At 37.3% G+C, this 14,416-nt stretch overlaps 1 protein-coding gene across 1 annotated transcript in view; it reads left to right on the top strand.

Annotated features, from left to right (window-relative positions):
- Positions 1 to 14,416, top strand: part of NLK (nemo like kinase) — a 159,136-nt gene that overhangs the window by 98,694 nt on the left and 46,026 nt on the right. Inside the window, exon 3 of the mRNA XM_002912336.4 lies at positions 461 to 516. Coding sequence (XP_002912382.1) covers positions 461 to 516 — 56 coding nt within the window. The remainder of the gene's footprint in view (positions 1 to 460; positions 517 to 14,416) is intronic.

Below are 14,416 nucleotides of genomic sequence, written 5' to 3'. Positions count from 1 at the left end.
TCAAGCCCCACATCAGGCTCCTCCACTATGAGCCTGCTTCTTCCTCTCCCACTCCCCCTGCTTGTGTTCCCTCTCTCGCTGGCTGTCTCTATCTCTGTCGAATAAATAAATAAAATCTTTTAAAAAATAAATAAATAAGTAAGTAAGTAAGTAAATAAATAAATAAATAAAAATAGGGTGTTTCAACACACTTTGCATGCAGCTGTCTGGTAGCATGTAGGAGAACCCAATTGCCCCTCTCATTTTAGTTTAGATAGGATTGTCTTTACATAGTAATTTTACAAACCCATCTTGCTGTTTAGGACTGTTTCTTGACTGATAAATTTAGTTAATCTCGGTGAGCAATTGTAACTAAGCCTTAAGTCATTAAAGAGTTAATTGTATTTACTTGCATTTATGTCATATTTTGCTTCCTTTTTAGTTCTAAATTTGACTTTTTTTTTTTTTTTCCTTTTCTCAGGTACTCTCTGCCCTTGACATACTCCAACCTCCACACATTGACTATTTTGAAGAAATGTATCCTAACCAGGGAATGTGAAAGAAGGGGACAATATTTTATTAATTTATTCTTCTAGCACCTTTTGGGGTTCATGCTTTAAGGTGTATAAAATCTCGTCCTTGCAGAGGTGGTTGAGTACCTGGAACCAGGTAATTTTGAAATCCCGAGTATCTGACAGAGAGCAATATTATCAATAAGTCCAGAATTATGATACCATAAAACAGGACTTTGGAGCCCATATTTTATTTAATCTCCACACAGCCTTATGAGATAGGTTATTACCATCCCAATTTTGCAGATGAAACCAGTGAGGCAGCTGTGTTGTATGAAACTTAAGAAGGTACTCTTGGTGCGTACAACAACTGCCTATCAGTTAAGAGGCTACTACTGTCCCTTTTTTCTACCACTTGGGGTAAGGTGAAAATTAAAGAGATAATGTAAGTCAAATCCCAAGTTCTTTGGAATAATGTTGATGGTGATGGTGCTGGTAATAGTCATTACTTATATAAGTTTTTATCAGATGTCAGGCACAGTTCTAACTTATTTACACATATGAGTTTATTTAACCCCTATAACAACCATCTGGGAAATATAGTGTGACTGTTCCCATTTTACAGAAGAGTAAATTGAGGCACAAACGATAATAAAAACTTGACCAAGATCACAGAGCTAGTAAGTATTGAGACTGAGGTTCATTTCCAGACGGTCTGACTCTGTGGTCTTTATTTCAACTCCTACATGATTCTCTCAGGATAGAAGCTTTAACATTATATTGCTACTGTTAATATGTAAAAACAGTGTGTTAGGTATCATGGATAATAATAAACGGTAAAATAATGCCTAGTATTAGCTCCTGGGACTGTGCATGAAAGTAAAAAATTGAGACATAGGTTAGCTCTAGGCAAAGCATCACCATTGGCCATTTCTGCATTTAACTGGGTAAAACTTTAAGATAGGGAGTCCTAAATCATCGAATTCAATGAGTTCATGACAGTATAGTTTATTCACTCTAGGCTTTTTATTAACACTAGGCCTATGACTTGGAATGGAAACCAATATGAAAGCAAGATAGTTTTTCAGACTTAGCAGTGAGATAAAAATCTCATTCTTACACAGGTGGTAGGTAATTCTATACTAGACAATTATCTTTGATAATTTCTTTAGTAACTGGGAACAATTAAGAGCTTCCCTGAGGGAAGGAGAATGGCTAAGCTGACTAGGGAATTGGGAAACGTTATAAGGTGATAGAATTGTCACTGATCAACACTGCTGGGATGTTGTGATCTGATAAACCTAAAGCTCTTGAATGCTGTAATCCTCAGTGATATCTTAACCCACGAATCTTTTATGGAACTAATAAAGGCTTAACTCAGTGGACTTGGGGTGCTCCAACCCTGCACTTTCCAGAGAAAGGACTGGGTCTTGACCAACTTCTGGCTGACAAGAGAGTCTTTGTTACCTGTAATCTTGGGCCTGGTCAGATGGTTCTTGACATATGCTTTTTTAAAAAGCACAGAATTACCCTAAGGATAGAAGAATTGAGAAAGTTCTTTTCTCCTCAACTATAGATCAAAAATAACAACTGAGGAGAAAGCATTGATGATTCCATTTCATAGACTTTGTGAAAATTACCCAGGTTCTCATTGAAGAAGGGAACTCGTGGAAGTGGGGACATGCTTGTATCATTCATCAGAAGTAACTTCCTACACCTGGCTAGAAGTCACCTTTATCCTTTTAGTTGACCGGAAACAAACATACATATTAGAAGGCATTCCTATGAATGTGTAATGCTGTTTCTACCTGTTTGTAAATGACGTTGCTGACAACAAACCTTGAAATAGAAGAAATCTTTATTAAATAAGAATTTTATTGTATTATAGGTTGTGCCAGGGGTCCCCAAGATTACTCTCAGGTTCCATGATTTGCTGAAAGAACTCACAGGATCCAGGAAAGGTGTTCTACCATGGCTACAGTCTATTACAGCAAAATGATACAGATTAAATCAGCAAAGAAAAACGGTGCATAAGGCAGAGTCTAGGAGAAACCTGGTACAAAGTTCCGCTTGGCCTCCCGTAGAATTGCACAGATCTTGCTTAATTTTCCCAGCAACAATGTATGACAACACAGATGAATGTTGTCAACCAGGGAGGCTCACTTGAGCCCTAGTGTCCAGGGTTTTTATTGGATGTCAGTCAGGTAAGCATAGAGCACCCACAGGGGTGACCTTAGATACTCAGTTTCCAGCTCTCCTCTTTTCCCACCCAGGGGTTAAACTAATACAGCTGGCCCAAGGCCCCAGGCAAACAAAAACAGGTGTCACCATAAATCATACTGTTAGCATAAACTGTCTGATGTGACAAAGACCCAGGTATACTAAGACTCTGTCCTGAGGCAGGACATTGCAAGTGTTCAAAGGTTATTTCCCAGGCCTTGATCCTGAGCCAGTCCTAAAGACTTTTGGAATGTGTAAGGTTTGGGTAGCCTAGAGCTCCTGAGTTAACCCTTTATTGCATCTAGGCCATCTGTGAGGAAAGAATGTTTTCAAATAAGATAATTAATTGGTGAATATGGGTATATTTAATAACTGCAAGATATGTTTAGACTCTCTTCACTGAATACTTAGCTAATTTATAATATTTTCTGTCTTATAGTTCAAGCATGAATTGTTTATATCAGGCATTAATTTTGTATACTTGGGTTTGTCATTCCTTTAAAAACTTTGTGTGCTTCTATAAGCTAGGACTTCTCAATCACTTATTGTTAGTGACCATAATTGGAATCTGGGAGAGCCTTGATTGATTATTATTTCAAATACTTGCAGAGCAGAGGGAAAGTTAGCATAGTTATGGTTTAAAACCGTGAGTGGCATAGATAGTATAGTACCTGTGGTGGCTGATTTCAGCCCATTTCATTAGTTAGCATAATGTTTCTGTGCAATTCCTCTCCCCAAAATTGATCATGAATGTTTAATTAAAAGTCTTTGCCATAAAATATTTATGGAACCATCTGGTACACCATTTACTTGAATCCTTTCCTTTTTTATTTAAGTTTTTCACCTTCGGGTTAAAAAATTGACACCTGTTGTAATTAGTTTGCTACAGAAGAGTCTTTCAAACCTAAACCTCATTATTCTTGTTTTCTCTTGTATAATTTTTAACTATATATAGAATCATGGACAGTAAAAAGGTGTTTTCCACTAGTGGTGCTGTTTGGAAAACACTGAATCCTTCAAACATAAAAAAGAATTGTTCCTATAGCTGCCCCAGGATTATGAAGACTTTTTGTAGGAAGTCATGATTTAGCTTGGAGAACAGGATACTAGAAATTTGTGTTTTAGGATAGCTATTAAATGGAAAAATAAGAAATGCCTTAATTACATATAAGCTCTGCCTTTGGTGATTCTTTTAATATCCTAAATAGGAAGTTTTCTGTGGCCTGTACTTTTTAATACAAATAAATTTGTTGTAGCCAAAGCAAAAAAAAATTTCCATTTCCTGCTATAAAATAAGAAAATTTACTACCAAAACACAAAAATATTAAAAATTAATAATATTTCAAGTTAGTACTTGATTTCAATTTAATGTATTATTCATCTGTGTTAGCAGCTCCCTCTGTAGTATCTCAAAAACATGGCATACATGTTACACATGGTTTTAGACAGTGGCTTTTTTTTTTTTTAAATTGGAGGATTGTTGTGTCTTTGCAGATTTTAGAGTGGATAATATTTTGAGTTTTAAATGTATGATCATGGAATTGTGCTTTGAAGAAACTTTTGAGGTCTGTTTGAGGCTCTGTCATTTTAGGAAGTTCTAAGTATGTTGCTATTGGATCTAATGGATGTTCTAATATTTAGTTAGTTGATAAAGGAATCAGTTCACAGAGTCAAAAATATATATTTATCATATTATTTAGTTAAGGAAAGAAAGAATCTTAAGTAACCTTCCATTATACATACAGTACCACATCATTGCACTTTTTTCTAAGATTGAAAAATTGTGCTGTTATATTGCATATGTAACTGTTAGTACAGAAACATTTTAAGATCCCTTTACACTGATTTAATAGGTAATATCATTTTAGAAAATCTGAGGTCTATGAACGTTTTGATGTAATCAGATGTACAAAGGAGTATAAGCATATAGTATTGTGCAGTTAATCATACATTTTTCCCTGAGATAAAATGATGGTATCGGTGCCCACCATCGGTGGCTTAAGTTTTCAAAGACCATGAATCTTTAGGTAGCTCCTTAAGCAACTTTTAAAAAGACAATATCTAGATTATAACTGTTTACAAATCTACCTACAGGGTGCAACAGATTTAGTAGGAGTCCAGTATGAAAGGAGCAATAAATTCTACCCTGTTCTCTGTATCTTGTAGCTTTTCTCTTTTCATATTTTTAACATCTAATGTATCAAACTGGAAAATATATTCCTTAATAATTAAGAAAAATTATTTTTTAACTGAACTTTTAGCTGTTAAAGGATTACGTTATTCATTTTGCACTTTGAGTTTCTGCTTGGAAAACTATATGAAAATACTTTGGCACGTAGTTACTTTGAGCCTACTGAGATTTAACCCTAGAGAAACCAGTTGTAATTATTCGATTGAAAATCATTATTTATCATGCTTTAGTCAGGATTCTGAATTCTGTACATAAACGTGCCTTTTCCCAGAAAGTACTGGATGGCTGCTGGATTGGAAAAAAAAATTTGGCCTGCCTTGGGAAAAGTTTACTTTTAATTTGAAACATAATGAAACATGATCTTAGTGTTTTATGGGGAAGAATGTGGGTAGTACGGATTTTCTGTACTAGAAGCAATTACAGCCTAAAACCAGTGGAAGTGAGAAGTTTAATGGATGACCATGTGTCCCGGTTTGTCAGGACTCCTGGATTTTACCTAATGTCCTGTATAATTATTAATAAGTTCCTCCTTTTACTTTTAGAAGTGTCCCTATTTGGATAATAGGTTTGGCTTGTGCAGGCATTGTTTAAACGGGAATCTTTTGTCATAAAGGCAGCAAGGGAACTTCCATCCCCATTTTGACCAGTTTGAGTCCTTGGTGAGCAGTAATGTAGTTTTGGGCTCCTCAGATGCAGTCGTTTAACTGATAGTATTTGTATAGTATATTTTATAGCAACATTTTGTAATTTAAAGAATATACAATACGGGATTCCTTGGTGCTATGAAACAGCTCTATACAGATGCCTATGTGGCTCAGTTAAACGTCTGCCTTTAGCTCAAGTCATGATCCCAGGGTTCTGGGATCGAGTTCCGCTCAGTGGGGAGCCTGCTTCTCCCTCTTCCTGCCTCTCTCTCTCTCTCTCTCCCTCTCTCCCTCCCCCGCCCCCCAACAAATGAATAAATGAAATCTTATAAAAAAAGAAAAGAAAAGAAAGAAAGAAAGAAACAGCTCTGTAACCCTCAGAGAATCTTAGGAGTCCGTGAATTGCTAAGAACAAACAAAATGAAATATGTATATACATATGTAAGTGCACTCTTACTCTCTATCAGACAGTGCCAGCAAGGACCATAAATCTACATCCTAGGAGCTTTGAAGATTCCCTTATTGTTAGAATTTCCTCTTCATTTATTCTGTAAACATAAGCATCAACTATGTGCCTAGACCGGGAAATTCTTTCTCTTTTGCTCACTGTTGTATTCCCAGCTCTTAGAACAGTGCCTAGCATAGTAGGTGCTACGTAAATGTTTGCTAAATGAATGTATAAGATAGTCTCTGCCCTCCGGGTTTGTAATCTAGTGGGAGATACAGTCCTATAAATAATAATTACAGGTTGGGAATCATAGCAATATAAAAGAATTAGCATATTGTGAAAGCATTGGGGGTCTGATTTTCACTCATTCCTATTTTATAGTCCAAGCTGGATTACTTGAAAAGCATTTGATGATTTGAAACAAAAACAGAAACTATTGCTTACCCACTGTCTACCAATTCTGGCTCCTTACCCCTGAAGCCTAAGGCAGAAACATAGAGAAAGGCAAGACAATGGAAAAGTTAGCAGAACAATCGAGCTGAATTCCTGACTTTAATTGCCACTTAGTACCTAGTCTGCCTTATTTATTCATTCAGCCAAACATTTAGCACTACTTTGTACATAACATTATACTAATCTCTGTGGAAGATACAAAGACAAATTGTTCATTTGTTTTTTGTTTAATGTATCAGGCACTGTTCTGAATACCTCTTATCTCCATTTTACAGATGAAAAAACTATATCTCAGGGAGGTAAGTAACTCATCCAAGTTCATTTGGAAATGACAGAGCTGGGATTTGAACCCATGTTGACTGGTCCAGTGGACCAGGAGTGCTCTTAACTCCCTGCTGCCTCTTCGTGCTTTTCTTTAAAAATTAAAAAAAAAAAAAAAAATACAGTCTGTGGAGTGAGATAAGATGTAAAGAAGTAACCATCATATATGTATGGTAGGAAGTGCCAAAAGAATATGGGCAGGTGGTGTGGAACTTTAAAAGGAGAGATTGCTTCAGGCAGAAAAAAAAACAGTAAGACTTCGTGAAGAAAATGACATTTCTTCTGAGTGTTGAAAGATGAGGAGGATTTGGACAGGTAGCCTTGAAGAGGATGGATATTCCAGATGGAGAGACTAAGTATCAGGAGCATCTTTTAGGGAATGGCAGATCATCCAGTTGGCTAGAGTTCAGCATGCATGGATAATGAGAAATTAAGCTACTTGGGGCAAATCATGGAAGGCCTTGAATGTTAAACTAAGAAAATTCATCTTTATTCAGTAGGCATGTGAAGGCACAATGAAAGATTTTTGTGATGAGGAATGACAGAATCAGAAGTGTCCTTTATAAACTTAACAAAGAGTTTCTGTTTGGGCTGATGAGAAAGTTCTAGAATTAGTGGTGATAGTTGCACATTGTGAATGTACATAATGCCACTGAATCGTACATGTAAAAATGGTTAAAATGGTAAATTCTATGTTATGTGTAGAGGCCACTTTGAGACAACAGGCTTGAGCAATGGAAATTTGATCAAGGTCAAAGGGCCCACAGCGACCACCTGGCTGAATACAGACAGGCCCGTCAGGCAACCCACCTCAAAATATCCGCTGGCCCTAACTGACCAGTGGGCTACTTACAACCAGGCACAATTACCAAAAAAGGGAAAATTCCATGTGTCCCCATATCTCCTCACCTTCCCACTTTAAATAGAGCCCCCACTCACTGCCTCTTTGCAGACAGTCTCTTGTTTGCTGTCTTGCCCTGCCACTACCTTGCAGTGTATTCAATAAACGTCTATCTCCCTTGTTCTGCCTTGGGTGAATCTTTTCATTGCCCGCGCCACCGGCTTCCAACCGATCATTGTCCCACATTTGGGGGCCCGCATCTGACGGAGAGGGACACCACATTATGTATATTTTACCACAATTAAAAAAGAAAAACCCTTAAAAAGGACCCAGCTGTTAGGGCTTAGAGGCAGCTTCTGTTTTGCAGGTGAAGAAAGTTGAGCAGAAGGATTCTTGGCAATTGATTGGGACCTCTTTAGCCATGTACTCAACAGCCTGGGCTTTGATGTTGATGGCTGGCTGGGTATTCACAGAGGCAGGACAAGGAAATGAATAAATTGGGGAGGGGGCTCCCTAGACCATCACAGAATGGCTGACCACATTGATAGAGAAGCAGTTAACATCAGAAGAGGACTTGGTGTACTCTGAGAAAGGAGAGGCGAGATCCAAAGATAAATGTTGGGGTGATAGCAAGCAACAAGTTTAGCAGGAGTAGTAGTCGTGGTTAGAGTACGGAGATTGTGTTCAAAGAAAGGAATTTGTGGTTAGAACAAGTTGTAGTCATTTCGAGATAGAAAGTAGAGCCATGCTTTAAGGTAGATCAAATAGAATAATAACAAAAGTCCTGGAGCTCAGACAGCCGAGAAATTGAGGGATAGAGAAGCCTGTACCCTGGTTGCACATTAAAATCACCTAAGGAGCTTTTTAAAGAAATACAAATGCTCAAACCCTACATTCTGATTTCATTGGTTTGAGTTTGGTCCTAGGTAGCAATAAGTATTTTTGAAAAGTTCTCCCCAGTGATCTGTATGTGCCATCAGGGTTGGGATCCACTAGGCTAAAGCTGCCGGGATAATTATCAGCATAAATGTTGAAGTTACCAGTGACCACCTAAGGGACTTCAAATAGCAAAAGTTGAACCAGCTGTTTGTGTCATCTAGTTAAGATCTGGATTGTTGTAAAGGCTGCTAGAAAAGACAAGGGTAAGAGACTATGGAATTAGTTTCTGCTGTGTGTGTGTGTGTGTTGTTGTTGTTGTTGTTTTCTTTCTTTTTTTTTTTTCTTTAAAGGAGAGGTCTTTGAGCATTAGCAGTGGGACCAACCATAGCCTGGAAAAAGGAGGGGAGATGGAAGCAGCTTACTCCGTCTCCACTCGTTAGCTCTTTACATGGAGACTGCCCCTCAGAATCCTGTCGATGCTCTTTGTGTATTCATCATAAATGCTTCTTAATGACCAAATTAACTGTAATTGACCTATCTTTAAAAGCTTGAAGATGTAATTCATCTTCTGTTTAAGCTTTAAGAAAGTTAGAATATATTCTGTTTTAGGCAGGAAGTTCCAAAAGTTCCAACTTTATTTTCATTCTGACACAACAGTGGAAAAGATTTAAAATGAAGTATCAGAAGTTTAAGGCTATGTGTGTCTTTGACTTGGAGCCTTGAACTAATCACCCAGAATCTCTGCTTCACTCATTCTTTGACTTTTTTAAACATGATTAAAAGAGATCATTGCTGGGGCGCCTGGGTGGCACAGCGGTTAAGCGTCTGCCTTCGGCTCAGGGCGTGATCCCGGCGTTATGGGTTCGAGCCACATCAGGCTCCTCTGCTATGAGCCTGCTTCTTCCTCTCCCACTCCCCCTGCTTGTGTTCCCTCTCTCGCTAGCTGTCTCTCTGTCAAATAAATAAATAAAATATTTTAAAAAAAAAGATAATTGCTTTATGTCCAATTCTATTCATTTAGCTGATTTTCCAGAGTGAGCGTGAGCTAGGAATCAAGAATGTGCTATTCCCTCAGGTAATTTCAGCTTTCATAGGCTTCCCTAGCGAGAGAATTTCACCAAACTGAGTATGATGCTGTTGAGAGAGGTAGTTTTATATAATATAACCCCCTCACAAGAGCCAGCTGTTTCCTATGGGGATCAGTCAAGAAAACGGCACTCTGCTTCAACGCCAGAGAACACAATGCTGTTGAATTTAATGCGAATTTGACGTATTTGTCTCCAACATGGTATCTTCCCAGATGACTTTTTGTGATACTCAGTGTTCATTTTATGCCTAACTTTAGAACTTTATCCTCAGGACAGAGGTACTAGCAGGTAGTATGAAGTATAATGTCCATCGTTGTTATCCTTAAGGGGTTCATGGTTCAATTGGGGATGATGGATGATTTTCAAATAATTATAATACTAGAGTAATCAGTTTAACAGTAGAGATAGTAACTAAATTTTCTTAAGCAGAAAAAACTGCTCTGCCTTTCTCTCCTTCTCAAAAAAGAGTTTGGAAGACTAATCTAGTACTTAAAGTTTTCATAGAATAAAATATTTTTCCAGTCCTTCCTTGCAGAAGCCATACAAGATCAGTGATCTATTAGGATAAATTATATTTTCAGTATTTCCAGTTGTATTTTCATTTTCCCACAAAGTTTTAGGCAGTATCTGATTTCGTGTTTGTGGGTCCATGTAACTTTCTGCACAGCTATGCTAATTAAGTGATGTGGAACCGTGCTAATAGGTGGCACATCTAAGAGTATATTAGATCATTTATTACATAAATGTTAGAAAGTGGGCACTCTGAACAAATGAAAAAGGCAGATCTTATATCTCTTTCTTACATCTTTTTAAATATATAATTGACATATAGCAAACCTTCTATCTTGACAGAGACAGACCCCTTTAAATGGACCACTATTTTATTTCATCTCTTCTTACTGCCATAAAAAGTACTCAGACTTTTCTGATATACCTCTCCTAGATTCTTTCTTATAGATTTTCATTCTCTGTATATTTTGAATCCTCCCTGCCCTTCATAACTGGTTCCTTTTAATAACTTTGTCTTTTAAAATCCTTAACCAAAAATGAACTTCAGTGGTGATGGGTGGCACTGTGTAGGTAAGGGAGCATCCATAGCTTGTCATACTGAGAGGCTTGTCTTCCCTTCAGAATACTGTTTGTGGTTGTTTATACCACTGATAGCAGTCTGCTCTCGGTTTTTAATGACATCATTCTTGCAGCTTTACAATAGATCAGACTGGAGTAAATTGCTATCAGATTCTGTTGGGCAGAAGGATATGTGAAACTAGATTGGACACAGAAGTAAGTTTTTTAGACCCGTTAAGAAAGATTGGTGGGTCTAATTTGAAGACTCATTGTCCTTAGAGAAAGTATTAAGATTTGTTGTAATGGCAGTAAGAAGCATTTTATATGACTGATACGTGCATTTATCCTCTGAATGGATTAAGAGGTTATTGAAGAATTTGCCCTTTCTCTTCATGAATTAAAAAAACTGGAGAAGTAAAATATTTCTAATCTAGGTGAAGGCTCTTCTTTCAAGTATCTTTTTTAATATTCAGAAAAAATAGTGACTGTTCCAGTCATTTCTTTTGACGTCTGTTTCTTGGCTCTTAGTCTCTCTTTTTTTGTGTATGTGCATTTGCTTTGGAGGGTTATGATGGTGGGAAATTAGTAATCACCAAGCTCTACCATCTCCGTTTGACACACATAGAACTTGCCTCTGCCTTCTTCTGGATACTTTGGAAAGAAGAGAGCTGAGGTGGAAAGAGAGCTGAGGTTTGAAGTAACCTCTTTTTCTCTAGGATGTTCTCTCTGTTTTATTGCATGGTGTTTATAGCCTTAGTGACAAGGACTCAGCCAACAGAACTTTCTGGACTAACAGAAAGTCTTTCTACATTGTACATTCACGTAGAATGAAGTATGTAGTACATATCTTTCCAGTGATTTTCCCTTTTTTTATGGTGATAGAATTGATTTTTAAAATTATTTTTAAATTGCAAATTAAAGGTAGTTTTAATTTTTAAATTTTTGACATTCTATATACAACAGATTACCTTAAAAATAAAAAAATTTGCCATTGCCTGGGAAAGAGATTGTTGTATTCAAACAGTTTAACAACGTGACCTTTTATTCCATTGATTTCTATAGAGAAGCACAGGCATGCTTCAGAAAAGGTCAGTGATTCTAATTGAAGCACACAGTGAATTTTTTTTTTTTCTGGTTCCAAAGGCGCCCATGCTTTTTGTTGCAAAGAAGATGATGAGATTTAGGCCTGGCCATTTGTTACAAGAGAAAGCAATTCTCTCTGTGATGCATTGCTGTTTTTCTTCCACATGAAAAGCATTGTTTGAAATCAAGAATATCCATAAACCAGATTTTCATTATCCGTGCTATTTAATGCCCTCATTTTTATTTCAGAGTCAGTTACATATCTGAGATGTAGGTTGAAATTTCCCTCCTCTATAGACCTGATTTTGGGGGGGGGGGAAATGTGAGTCTATTAAAAGTCTCACATATTTATGGTTGTGAGATTTTCTTCTTTCAAATAGGAATGGCAAGATTTCAGGATTAATGCTTAATGTGGGTTTAAGCATGTTTTCACTGTCATTCTTGGACTTTTCATATAAGAATTCATGGCCGGAGGAGCTAGACATGACAATCTGCATATTAAAATTTATTAAACCACAAATTCAGTGTGTCCTTTTGAAAAAAATCACCTGACTCATATTTGTTCCAGCATGTATCACACAAAGATGAAGACTCTTAAAAAAGGGCGGGGGGGGGGGGCAGAATTGTAGAACCTTTGACCAATATGACACCTTCTTGATAAATATTTAATACTCCAAGATTTCTTTTTGGTCTGGCTTAGTGTTGGTTTTTGTCCAATATGCAATGGAAGAAAGAATGATCCAATTTTCATTATCTGAAGTCAGTAAAGACTGTTTAGGGATTAAAATTGTGTTTTCAAAGCTCTCTGTTCGTATTCATTCTGTAGGAAATAATTTGATACAACAAATTCTCCATTTTCTTCTTCCACTCCAGCTAAACCAGTTAAATACCCTTATTTTGCTGAGAGCTTTTAACATGTCATTAACAATTTTTCATACAAAATCAGTTGCTCATTGCACATAAAACATTAAATGTTTTCTTAGACTTCATCTCACTTGAGCAGGCAGGTCAGACCACTGTAGTTGAAGGTGAGAGTTTTTGAACCTGATAGTTAATCTTTTACATAAAACCATATCACAGATTTTCACATTTATATGCAACTTGAGCTGTCCAGGATGATTAGCTCTCTATTATTAAAGTGTTTGTTTAGCAGTGCTTTTTTACGACATATTTGCACAACACCTTACCATTAGTAAACATTTATTCCTAAGCTTATAAATTCCCTCAGTATGTATTGACAGTAAAAGCTGTGTAATGAATCGGTTTTATTCTTTCTCTTTTGTCTGAGAGGTGGGAATGATCTAAGTCAGAGACTGTTTGGCAGGTCTGAATATGGGAATATGGAATATTGACCTTCACCCCATATTCTTGTTATATTTGGAAACTGACTAGTGAGTTCTCCATTTCTTCCCCTTACAAAGCTTTGATGGCTCCCTCAATACTGGATACTAGAGCCTAAATTGATATTCTTGATATTAGAGCACTCTAAAACCAGTCCCCTTCTCCATCCTTCTGCCTGACATACTCATCATCCCTTAGTTCTGCTGCCCGACAGTACCAGTCTTGAGTTTAATGACTTACTATCTCATCGTGAAATAGGAACAGGGGTCCTCATCCTCTATTTCAAAATCCTTATGATTAGTTCAGGGCCTACCTAGTCAGCATTCTTCTAGCTTGACATAATAGAAAATCTATTGTAGTGGCAAAGAGCATGGAGTCTGGAGCCAGACTGCCTGGATTTGAATTCCAGCTTTGTCTCTTACTACCCGTGTGACTCTGTGCTCTTACTACCTGTAACCTCTCTGTGCCTCAATTTCCTGGTTAAGGAAATGAGAATAATAATGGCACCTACCTCCTGAAGTTATTTGGAGGATTAAATTGGTATAGATTGACAGACTGAGTTAGAACAGTGTCTGGCACTTAATAAGTGCTATAAAAGTAGTAGGGGTAGGCCTTATAGAGGAGATAGAACTTAGTGAAGCTGAAAGACATTAGGAATTCCTACGAATTTTCTGATGCAAACAAAATGTGTCCAGGCGACTACCAACTACCCACAGACGGCATTAGCAAGTATTTGTCACAAATGGATGCTCATAATGGCCTGTCATTAACAAACATAGCCTGTTTTTAGGAAGAATTTTTATTTTTTAAATAAGCTGTGAACTGTTAATGAGGAGTGGATTGTTAATCTCAGTACCTCATGTTTACTTACCTGGCCTCCTCTTCCCAGAAAAATGTATTCCACGTACAACTCACTGGCACCTCCAAGACTTCCATCCAGACTGAATCCACATTAATGCATTTCTTAGTGCCTTCTGCGGTAACTGTCCCAAACCTTTCCTATCAATTAGAAAGATAGGACATAATTTCCTCCTTCAGCCCACTGTCCTAAGAACCATTCCCTTTCGTATGCCCCATGGTTACATCTCCTAGTAGTGTCCCTTCCTTCCTGCATACGGATTACCCAGGCTTTAGTGTATTCACAAATCCTAAGGTGGTTTTAAAGAACTGTTTAAAGTTCCAACTGACAGTTGGAATTTTTTTCCCTCAGCTTTGAAGAGAATCGATAGAGCAACGTATTCACACCAGCTCTTTGAAACACCTGTGTTCCAGGTGAAGCAAAAAATAATAATAATAAAGCTTGAATCTAGTCTTTTCACCTCTCCATTAAAAAATAAATATGCCTCTA

Source organism: Ailuropoda melanoleuca, chromosome 13 (genome assembly GCF_002007445.2).
Source record: "Ailuropoda melanoleuca isolate Jingjing chromosome 13, ASM200744v2, whole genome shotgun sequence".
Classification (NCBI taxonomy): domain Eukaryota; kingdom Metazoa; phylum Chordata; class Mammalia; order Carnivora; family Ursidae; genus Ailuropoda; species Ailuropoda melanoleuca.
This window is presented reverse-complemented; position numbering and strand designations above follow the sequence as displayed.